The sequence below is a fragment of the Leuciscus leuciscus genome (genome assembly GCF_965113295.1).
Source record: "Leuciscus leuciscus genome assembly, chromosome: 4".
In the NCBI taxonomy this organism is placed as follows: domain Eukaryota; kingdom Metazoa; phylum Chordata; class Actinopteri; order Cypriniformes; family Leuciscidae; genus Leuciscus; species Leuciscus leuciscus.
The window spans coordinates 8444465-8456537 of NC_138728.1; the positions used below are offsets into that span (position 1 = coordinate 8444465).

General features: G+C 37.7%; 1 protein-coding gene across 2 annotated transcripts; it reads right to left on the bottom strand.

Moving 5' to 3' along the window:
- Nucleotides 1-473: 473 nt before the first annotated feature.
- fbxo18 (F-box DNA helicase 1) lies at nt 474-11720 on the bottom strand. Of its 2 annotated transcripts, XR_014205281.1 has the most exons (23): nt 11607-11720; nt 10141-10278; nt 9722-9883; nt 9165-9625; nt 8808-8938; nt 8242-8374; nt 7909-8099; nt 7644-7718; nt 7007-7089; nt 6738-6906; nt 6404-6623; nt 6120-6207; nt 5173-5259; nt 4858-4994; nt 4655-4751; nt 4358-4521; nt 3625-3700; nt 3205-3408; nt 2960-3085; nt 1857-1963; nt 1611-1745; nt 921-1524; nt 474-857 (listed from the first exon to the last, which is right to left on the bottom strand). XR_014205281.1 is itself a non-coding variant. In XM_082167139.1 (22 exons), exons 2-22 carry the CDS (start codon nt 10157-10159, stop codon nt 1357-1359), a joined length of 3033 nt encoding a protein of 1010 aa, XP_082023265.1. In that variant the 5' UTR covers nt 10160-10278; nt 11607-11720; the 3' UTR covers nt 474-1356. The 2 variants fall into 2 exon arrangements, 1 of the variants encoding a protein (XP_082023265.1); XM_082167139.1 differs by having other exon boundaries at nt 474-1524.
- Nucleotides 11721-12073: the final 353 nt, after the last annotated feature.

The following is a 12073-nucleotide window of genomic DNA, read 5'->3' on the forward strand; positions in this document are numbered from 1 at the left end:
CATTTATTATTATATATGTGATTGATCATGATACTGTATATCAATTATGTATACAATTAATGATCCTTTTATTTATTTTTAAATTGCACTGCGCACTATAAACTACATGCACACTCTTCTACATCTATTTGTGAGGAAATTCATTGCCACAATGCAATATCTAGCTTTTTACCCTAACCTTACCCATTACAACTAAGTGCCTAACCTGAACCCTAAACCTAATTATAATTTATCCCTAAAACCACGTTTTGACCCTCAAACAGGCCTTTAGGGGACTCAGAAAGTGAGGACTGGGCAAAATGTCCTTATTTACTCTCTTTGTCCTCACTCCACTTGTCTAAAACTCAACCCGGTCCTCACAGATAGTTGTCCTCTACACACAAATATAGTTGTACACATGAAAAATTTGTTTTGTCCAATCCATTACACAAGAAATAATTAAGCTAGAAGAAAAACACACTGCAATTTGTTGATATGTTGTTTGTTGAGCACCAAATCTGCCCAGGATTTAGTCAGTCTGTAACGCAACATACATATACATGTGATTGTACATTCTCAAACAAATCACTTTGAATAAAAAATGTCTTCTGAAACCATTTTTCTTTTAGAATGGCAACATACATCTACATATGTTTATATATTCTCAAATAAGTCACTCTGAATAAAAAAAAGTCTTATAAAACAAAATAAAATGTTTTAGAAAATAATTCAACAAAAAAAAATTCCCCAAATGGTCAAAAATAAAGATGACAAATTATGATCATGCTTGTTCAAATAGTTAAACATCAAAAGACCTTTTTGACAATGGGATAGACAATGAATATACAAACACACACTGAAAGAATAAAACTGCAAAACTTAAGTTAGTCTATTACACCATCCGTCTTGATGTGATACTATATGTAGGAATCTTTCCACACATCACTGATTTTACAAACACGGACATACAGTAAACACAATCTTAAACATTAGTGTTGCTCATCAACTGTTGTGTCATTTGCAACAGCTGTAATACTGTAAGTATTAAGGGCCTGAAGAGGCCCTTTCTAAAGCTGCCAGAAAAAAGGCACTGCTTATTCTCCACCTAAAAACAGTGACGTCAATGTTTACCGTTCCAAAAAGGGCAAGTCGCAATGTGGGAGAACAAGTCAAATGAAAGGAGAGGGGCAAAGACATTTTGCAGAAGAAAAACTTAAATCTTTTTTTGGTTACTGAGCACTTAAATAAATATAACTAAAAATTTAAAAAAATAAAAATAAATCCACAGCAGACTAGAATAATCCACAAACATGAACTTTACAAAAGCACCACAAAAGATGCAAAGGGCCACTAAATGATCCGAACACATGATGGCGTTTAAAGTAAAGATAAGAGCATGGCGACATTGATGGGCAGCTCGATTCTTTCATCGGTATAGGTCATGGATCTGACCCGTTCAGGAGGAGAGAGCAGGAATGCCATAGGTCCCACACGCTGCTCCACACAGGTCAAACACAGAACGCCGCCCATGTCCACGCTGTCCATCTGTAACACACACATTGAATGAATCAATACAGGAAGTGAGTTTCTGAACTTAACTTAGATGAGTGGTTGAGCAAAGAGACACTAACATATCTGACAGGGAGTCTGCACATGCTGAGGATGGATTCAGCGATGATGTGGTTCTGACAGTCTTCGGTGGAGCAGACGAGAGACGGGTCTTTACTCAGCAGAGTGCTGGTCAGCTCTGACCTCAGGAAGTACTCCTGTGAAGGAGGCCAGAAACTTAGCAATAATACAAATGCTTCAATGTCATGATATCTGGATATTCTTTAGATTATAAAGACCAGATTGAAGATGAAGCAGCAATGACTCACCCCAGGGAATGTGAGGATGTTGCTGATGGTCTTGGTGATGTACAGCGTTCTCTTGGCTCGTGTGATTGCCACGTATAACAGGTTCCACTCGTCATCTGGGACGTTTGCTGCAGCCAGAGAATAAAGATTCAGCCTTATGCATTTATGGATTTTCAGAACTCTCTGGAACACTCGGTTTTGATTGGTCAATTGAAACATTAGGCAAATATTTGTGCAGCTAAGAGACCGTACATGATCTTTAAGTCGCACAGCCGTGCACAGAAGACCAACATCAGGATTTTCAGTAAATAATATAATAAATTTCAGATTGTTTTTCACCAAACCCTATATCGGATACTCCCAGAACACTTGGAATACATGGCGGGTGTCGCATGGGATCATTCTGTGATACATTTGTGTCTTTTTTAAAGAGCTTTATGCTTGTCGCTATTGACTTATCATATGGATGAGTGCGAGAAGAATATCTTTTAAAAATTCTCTTTTTGTGGTCCATAAAAATATGGCATGTGCCATAAGAAAAACACTAGGGTGAGTAAATTATGACTTAATTTTCCTTTTAGGGTGAACTATCCCTTTAAGGGATACGATTCTTTCTATCCACTGCAGTATAATATATATACGATTTTTTTAAAGAATACCTTATTGACGGGCTAAAATTGATGGAACCTACAGGACGTGCCCACAGATCTCAGATCATCACAAATGTGAACTTTGATCCACCAGATGTCACTTGGCTAAAGCCCAGACAGACTTTAGGCTTGGATACAGAGACTGCAATAACTGTAAGAGCTGGGCTTTATTTTGTTATGTGCAGACACATTCATTAATCATTTATTGATTCTAGATATGGGGCACAACATGTGGCACCATTTTAAGCACCATGTGGGACATAACATTAAAAAAATGAATCCAAGGTGATCACTAGAATGTTTCTTGGCACAATATAATAATATACACACACACACACACAACATACATATATACATTTAGGCAAACATGCTTTTGCTTCCTGTCATTTATAACCATGATATATTACCTCTTAAGGTACAAATGATAAAGGAACTGTTCATTTCTTTAAGATTTTTCAATAAAGTACCACAAACCTGCGTTGAAACCGCCCACTCTCTGCAGGTTGTGTCGAGCGCATGGTACTTTCATGAAGTCATCTGTCACAACCACTGTGTCAAACTCCAGGCCTTTTGACTTATGGACCGTACCAAGGATAAAATCTGTCACAATCAGAGAGATATTGTAAATAAGGGCTGTATGCGTACACTGATTTTACTGCGTGTATTCCTCCAAACCAGTGCTTTAGTCTTTTCTCACTCTCCATTTCTGTCTGACTCACCTGCGCTCTGCAGGCTTTTCTGGGCACGATCATAGATCCGTCTGACCAGCTCTGGAATGCGTTTGTTGAATTTCTCCACCATGGCTAGCTTTCCCTCCAGCTCGCGGTCTTCTGAGGCCATGGCGTATCCCTTCAGACCCATGAATCCACCCATCTTATCTCTGCAGAAACCTCGGATGAAGAAATCCTTGATCACGAGCCTCTCTGAGGTAGAGAAACAAACTAAACTTTAACAACCATCAGTTTTAAAGATCCAACAAGATATTAATAATTATCTGAAATAACTTACTAGCTTTACAGACAATAAACATACAGCAAAACTAAAATACTGCAACACAGACACCATCGTGAGCATTGCAATTATGATATTTTGTTTAACAGCGAGTCTAAGATAAAACGTTCAAAGCTAAAGTGACTCACCCTTCTTGCGTTTGTCCTCTGGTTGCATCAGGACCCAGAGATCCATAATTTTCTCCAATCCGAAGTTTTCAACACCCTGAAATCAGAGGTTGACATTTTAAAAAATATGTTTTGAACATTAACTTTTTCTGAAAAATGATCCGCAAAACAAATCAGAGCTGATCAGAATATACGCGAGGTTTAAAACGCACATTACGATAAACATTGGGATTGTCGTATCATTACTAATTAGGCCATATTATGCCCTTTTACAAAGTCTTGACTTTGTTTTTGGGGTCTACTAGAATAGGTTTTCATACTTGAATGTTCAAAAGAACACATTATTTTCCCACATATTTTACAACACCTGTTGCAGCACCTCTCTTCCCAGTCTGTCAGTAACGCTCCATTTAGTTCCTGTCTCTGAAGCCCCTCCCTCCGAACAAGGCAATGTGCTCTGATTGGTCGGCCGGCCAAGCGCTTAGACCAATCAGGAAATGACCCGCCTCTTACAATAACCGCGAGTTTCATCACACTACTAACACAACTCAACCAGGCCTCGTCCCTTTTTTGTATGCTTTGGGCGGGAATTATTTAAATGAGGAACATTGTGATGTGTTGGTTCCTGGAAGAAAACTCAACACTACAGTCGAGGTGTTTCAGAGAGTTCAGAAACAGTGCGCACTGATATAGTGAATTGAGTGACTTTTCAACAGCAAGTTGAAAATGTAAAAAAAAGGGATAATGCACTCACTCCCACAATGTAGATCTTGCAGCTGGGGTTGTTGTCTGTGAGTCGGACAGCCTCACTAAAAACAGTGACGTTACAGCGGCTCAGAATGGCCACACTCCCTTCTGGCAGCCTCTGTCCCAGCTTCAGACATTGCAGTGTTTGTGTGTCCTCTCCTCTTACACTCCCTGAAAAAGTGCACATATTATTTTTATTATTCTGCCTGCTTCATACTTCATTCCAAAATCTACAAAAATGATTTTTTTTTTTTTATAATGATCTCTTTATTAGAATTACCCAAATATAATTTCTTAAACTTACCATCCTGATTCCCACCAACCAAAATCTGCTTCACTTTTTTACAACAGTCCAATATTGTAGCACCAACATAGGCAATCTCAGAGCCAAACCTGAAGCTCTATGTAAACAAATGAGCGGTAATAAACACGTGACAGATGTTTGATGTGAAACAAACAAGCTATAAGTAGTCTCTGGAATTTCCTTGTGAGTGAGTGTTTTTCTACCTGTGTGAGATAGTAGATGTGTGTGTGAGGAACAGCATGCAAAGCATTGACCGCTCCTCTGAAAGTGTAAATCTGTTGATGAGGATCTCCAACCAGGATTTTCCCACAGCTCTGAGAGAGCATAATGTCCACGATGACTGGAAAAAAACAAGACCACAAGCAGGACAGAATTAAGAAATTCAGCTCTACAAAAGCATACAGGTGAAAATAAATAAATAATAAATACCAGAAGCAAAAACTACTACATTTTAATGCAATCTTAAATAACCTAAAGCTGGATGAATTTGACAAACAATGATAGGTCAATTTTTTAACCTGGTGTGCAGTCTTGAGCTTCATCAATAAATACGGCATCATACCGGTCCAGCTCTGGTCTCGTCAGCTGCCAGAGTTTAAGGTATCCTATTTGCAACAATCAAAATAAATGATTAACATAAAATGTGTTTCAATCCAATGTGGCGAATTTAACTTATGCGCAAACCTGGAATATCGCATAAAACATTTGCAGCGTCTTTTCCATCCTATGTGTTCAAGAGAACAAAATCGTGACTTGGGAAATTTTAACTGGTGTCTGGGAATGGAATCGTGCGAGACAGTTTTGGGAGGTAATTATATGACAGACTTTGGCTCAGGCATTTTAGAATGATCAAACCAACATTTGAGATGCTGCGCAATGAAATTGTTCCACTGGTTAGTCCAGTTATGCCGTCTCACATGTTCTGTTGAGGCAAAGTCATGTGACTTATTTTGTTGCCCATCAATGGATTTATTCAATAAATGTGTTTTCATCACAGTTTATGCAAGTCTTCTGGTTACACTTTATTTTAAAGGTGTCACTGTTACAGTTTAATTATATATTTAAGTACTGAGTAATGTGTACTTACTATAGGGTTAGGGTAGGATTAGGGTTTGGTTGAGGGTTAGTTGCATGTAATTATGCCTAATTTACTGTTATTACTATGGTAAGTACATGTAACAAGGACACTGTAAAATAAAGTGTTACCAGTCTTCCTCACCTCAAAGGCGCACATGAGATTTTTATGCGCATTTTAAGAATTTATGCGCATCTTGATGTTTTTTTATGCAATATACCAAACATACACATAAAAATAGGTGGATGGAAACTTAGCAATAGAAACATCTAAGAAGAAAAAAACTAAAACTGATTTTGGGTTTGTTTGGTATTGTGACTGAGTGTGAAAGGAAATTATACACCTAGTTTATACACCTAAATATCTGTGTGTCCAAATTTTGGTGCTTACCATCATGGGTCATGTTGTACACTCTCTCTTTTTTGGTCTTCAGGTCTACCATTTGGTCCCATATATTGCACGCGATACTTGCAAAATTCTGGAGAGAAAGACTTTTTAATGCATTTTCTTTGTCACAAAAATTGCTACTGACAAAATGAGTGCAGAGACCCAATTAACTTAACATGATATTTGTTTTAGACTATTTTCATTTTTATTTTAAATCCACTATCATTTAGTAACCCTTCCCAAAAGCACAAACTGTAAACTGACACAACTGCGTTTCTTCACTTTACCATTCTTTGTTTTTCGTCTGGGTATTCAGTCTTGCCGTTTGTGTTCTTGTACTCTGGCGGAACGTGTTGAGGGCCAACCCGCTGATCTATGGACGCCCAGTAGTTGTGGAGGGTTTGCGTCACCACTTTAGCATTGACGAATCCCCCGTGTCCTTTAGGCAAGACCCACGCCACATCAAACGGCTGCAAATTATTGGACAGTTTCCGCATATTTTTATAGCTGCATAGCAGAAAACACACACAAAAGATCTTGGTTATTATAAAAGCTCAATGATTCTCATTCTTCAAACTAGCAGATTGTTTGGTTAATGCTGATTGGACAGTACAGACTGACCTCAGTCCCACAGCTCTGAAGGCCATTGAATGGATCGTACTACATTCGACGTTGTGTGGAAATAAACGCTGAGCTTGCATCGCCACGGATTTGTTGAAGGCCAGGTAGAGGAAGCGCATATGTGGTCTTTGCTGAGCGTACTTCACGAGTGTGGTCGTCTTTCCAGTGCCTGCGATGAATAAAAATGGGATTATATGAACAGAATACTACTCACTTTATTTGAATTGAACATTTTCAGCTGCGAAATAATACTAATTATTTTTCCTCACCTGCAAAAGCCATTATTTTAACAACGTGATGATTCTGGATGTCATGGTTGAGTATCTGCTGTTGCTCGTGAGTGGTGTGCTGTCTGAAAAAATGAAGATTATCACTACAATAATATCATTTATTGATTGTAATAAATATATACGCTGTTCAATAGGGATTTGTACGATTGTACGTCTCTTATGCTCACCAAGGCTGCATTTATTAGAAAATATAGTAAAAATACAATAAAATGTTATTACAAATTGAAATAACTATTTTCTATTTCAATATATTTGAAAATGTACTCCATTCCTGTGATATCACAGCTGAATTTTCAGCATCATTACGGTCTTCAGTGTCACATGATCCTTCATAAATCATTATAATATGCTGATTTGATGCTCTAGAAACATTTCTTATTATTAATGTTGAAAATATTTCTAAATATTTATTGTGGAAATCATGATACATTTTTTCTGTATTCTTTGATGATAAGAAAGTTCAAAAGAGCAACATTTATTTGAAATAGAAATCTTTTGTAACATTATAAACAATAACTGTCATTTTTGAATACAAATATTAATTTCTTTAAAAAAAGTAATCGTACTGACCCCAAAGTTTTGTGTAATTAATATGCAAATACTAAATCCTGCCCACCTGTTGTCATGCAAGCTTGGAGGAGGCGGTGCGTTCTCCATTAAGTGCAGTACGTAGAAGATGTTGTAATGCCACCTAAAGATGGAGGTTCAAAAAGTGAAGATTAATTTAGATTACCACACAAAAATACAGAAAACAGTCTCGTTTAAGTGTTAAATAGTTTTCATAGGCTAGTCAAATGACCAGAAATTTCCCTCTTTTAATCCTCAGCTGCCATAAATAAACAACTTCTCGACTCCTGTTTCATATGGACCTTGTCTCTCACCTGTTGCTTATGTTAATATTATTATCTCTCATGGCCAGGAGCAAAGTGGCCATGGCCCACAGGTACTCAGAGATTCCTCCTGCTGTCAGCAGACACCCAGACTTCCGCAAGAGAGTCACCAGATCCAAGACATCCTTCACTCCGTCAGCCAAAATCAACATCAGGGCCATGGTAGACCAAGGGTTTGGACCCTGTAATACAAGTCGAAACAACAATAATTGGTTAAAAATACCCCAAAAGTGGATCCTGATGCACATTATAATGCACATTGCTGCAAAAAAGGCACTACTAAACTAGTATTTTCAGTAAATGTTAAGTGTGGGTTTACATTACCTCATCATCCGCCATGTCTGGCAGTCTGTCTCTGATGCAGCCTTCAGCGTGAGCGTAGAGCCGATGTCCTTTCACACACTCCAACACGTCCTTCACATTCACCCGTTTGCTGTGTTTGAACTGCGACATGTACCTGGGAAATCAAGCATGTGCAGTGAGAATTTCACAACACAATATACATTTGACTTAAATTGGCAAATTAAATTAACAAACGATTCGATTTAGTATATACCATATTTTGCATGTGAATTCCTCCTTATTGTATTTTTCTTTATTATTCTTTTATGTTGCCTCTATATATTTTCACCTTTTTCATTTATTTTCTGTATTTGTCTATTTTGCCATATATTTTAAATGTTATCAATCTTTCCCAGTGATGCTTAGCTGACTAAACTGCTCAGTCAACAGATCATTAAACTACAGTTGACCCCCGATGTACAAACGTCACACCTAACAGATCTGATCTCTATCAGCAGCTCAGATGTGTGAAAATGGCCCAAGGGTGTGAAAGTGGGGGATGTGTAAAACCTCTTTTGTTGTGCTTCAAAGACAGTGTGTATTCTTACCTCACCATATTAAGAAGACAGAGGTCTTCTTTTTTGAGAATTTTGTTATCGTGCAGGATAGACTTCACTTCCTTCAGCGCCTCTTTTTCCCGTTTGCGATATCTGCAGTATAACTTCTTCCAAGGTAGAAACTAGGGAAGAAACCATGACATGTCACGATGACTGATCTATATACATGACATTCATATATATAGTTCAGTGGTCACAATAGCCTATACAAAAAAAAAAACTAAAACACATACATTTATATAAAGTAATACCTACACAATTTATGCCAGTGTACTAACACTAAATTGAATTAGCATAAACTAACTTTTATTTCACTGTTAAGTTTGAAAGACATCAACAACAACACACCTGGGGGTCAATGACGACGGCCCTCCAGCGATGGCACACCAGGCTGATGTGTCGATAGAGATCATCTGCTGGGAGGTAAGCGAACATATCCCTCAGGATCTCCTCGGGCAGGTCCTGAACGTGACCCTGGGGCACCTCCTGTCCTCCTTGCACCCCCAGCAGCCCGTAGTGGGCATCGGGAAGGGCTTCAACCAGGTCCTCCTCATGCTCTTCTTTTTCCACCAATTCTTCTTTTTTGACCAATGTGGTTCCAACCTCAAAGTCCTCGTCGAACATGTCCTCAGTGATTCCTTCCATAAAGTCCTCCATCTTATCCTCTTCTGGGATGAGATGTCCGACGGGTTCCTCTTCTTCTTCCTCCTTCACTGGAGTAGTGGTTCCTTTTTGGGGGCTGGTGCTTATGACTCCAGTGACAGAGAAGAATTCGGTGATGCCCCTCTGTTGGTCCACACCACCTGAAGCTTTAAAGCAAAATTTAAAGATGTTAAAGTGGGAATTTAGCACTGTTTTTTTTTTTTGCAGAAAGATGCAAAAGGCAATGGCAAATTCAACAACACCTTGTCTGCTTCTTTTGGTGGGTGTCCTGGGCTGAAGTCTTCTGTTTGGATCACTGTTGCTGAGGTTGACATTAAATGGCTGTGTGAGAGACTGGTTCCCTGCGTTGCTTTGCACCAGTTCATCACATTCGGAGGGCCCCAGGTGCCTGCGTTTGGCCCTTCCTATAGAAAACACATGCACAAAATATATTAACTTACCTACGTAAACACGTTAAACAGCTAATAATCTATTTACATTAAATAAAACACACCGACAAAACTCACAAGATCGGGCTGAATACGAACTAGGACTTCAGTACTGATTCGCGTTTGTGTTTATTTATTTAAAAACATAACGTTACATTCAATGAACATACATAGAACAACATGACACGCAAAGAGAAAAGTGCAAAACAAAATATGTATTTGAAAATATTTACCGTTGATGGACGATTCCATGATATAAAGACGGCGAGCCTCTTCAACCTCCCGATGTTGTGATATTTAAACTTGTGCAGAATACGTCCACCGAGACGAAAACAACAACTTCACAAGGGTTCCATTTCCGCTTTGTGTCCCTAAAATTTAAAGTTCACACATCATTTCAAAATAAAAGTTTTAAAAGTCCAGCGATTTTTTTTATAGGGCTCTCTCATAGACTGTAAAAAAAGGGTTCTCTATGATAGAAGCGGCACTCAGGGCTCAAATATTTCTAAGTATTCAAAAGTAAATTCATATCCTCGATTTTGGTTGGTGGAAAGTGGTGCTGTACTTTTCACTCGCCCTTTAGGTGTTTTGTTCAAAAACATCGATTCATTCAAGAACACAAATGTGTAATTTTCATTTAGTTTAACTTGATGTAGCCCACAAAAATAGTAAAGTAAAACTGAAACAAACAAAAAAAACTTTTATTTTACTTAAGGTGGTGTTTTTGAGGCATTAAATAAATAGTTCACCAAAACCGAAAATGCTGTCATCATTTACCTGTTAAGTTGTTTGATTTCCATAGTATTTTGTTGCCATATGGAAGTCAAGTGCCCCACAACGGGTTGGTTACAAACATTCTTCAAAATATCTTCTTTTGTGTTCATAAGAACGAAATTCATACAGGTTTGGAACAACTTGAGGGCGAGTAAATTCTGTCAATTTTAGTTTTTTTCTTTCTTACTCAGTTTTAGGTAAATATAATTCAAAATCATCAGCCGGTCATACTATGATAAACAACATAACGAAATATATTTTTGCCTTTTTTAAAAACAATATTTATTTTATTTGTTTGTTGTTACCCCTCTTTAAAACCACCTGTCTGTCTGTTCTCTGTAGTGTTAAAGAAAATCAATAGATGGCGGCAGAGAGAGAGAAATTGACTTCGCTAAGCCCCGCCCCTTCTGCTCATCACAAGATTTTTTTATTTTTTATTGAACAAAAATCACCGGGGATACATCACAAAAAACACTTAAGAAAACAGGATAAGAAACTCAAGGTAGAGCAAGGCAATACATTTAATTTTCAAGCAAGATAGGCCACAGTAAACAGAGATAGACTATATACTAAACTCAGAAGAAGTCATAGCATAGGAATTAGCTTCTGTGAACAGCGCGTTTTTCAATAAAACGCGTTCATTCATACAGTAGTTAAAATAGATTTGTATCGCAATAATTTTTATGTTCCGTTTTTTATAAACTGTAGGCTGTAATCGAGACAATAAACACTTATCAAAGTTAATTGTACCGGGATGGGAAAAGCCTCATTTGATAACGAGCCGATTGTTGAAATGAGCTGATAACCGATAAACTAACGCCTACTTAATTTATAGTCAACACACGCTATGATAACTCTGAACTGATAAGTTAATCTACTTAATCGATATGTTTAACCGTAAATTGTTATTTTGCCATTCATTTACCTTGTTGCAAATGTATAGGTGTCCTTATCGATGTGACACATTGTCATTTGGTAATGTTAAATGTCTTGCACAAGAACCTCAAACGTGGAGCATGTTCCCTAGACGAGGGTTTTTGCAAAGGTTCACTGACCTTGTTTGTTTTTGCAGTAATGATCTTAGTCTGAGCCTGCTTGGATAAGTGTGTGTGTGTGTGTGTGTGTGTGTGTGTGTGTGTGTGTGTGTGTGTTGTGTGTATGTGCAGGTTAATATTATAATTGTGGGGACTAAATGTTCTTATAAGGATAGTTAAAACCTGAGATTACCTACATTCCCACGAGGGAAATGCATTAATAAACATACTAAATTATGTTTTTGTTTGTTTTGTTTAGTTTTTATGTAAAAATGCAGAAAGTTTTATGTGATGGGTAGGTTTAGGGGTATGGGGATATAATATACAGTTTGTTCAGAGTAAAAATCAGTATGTCTAT

Excerpts from the sequence above, each read along its gene's own strand:
- fbxo18 (XM_082167139.1), bottom strand. Across the intron at positions 7,090-7,643 it reads CCAAGCTTGCATGACAACAG|ACAGCACACCACTCACGAGC; the intron begins GTGGGCAGGATT and ends TCATTTTTTCAG. Across the intron at positions 5,260-6,119 it reads GTACAACATGACCCATGATG|GATACCTTAAACTCTGGCAG; the intron begins GTAAGCACCAAA and ends TGTTGCAAATAG.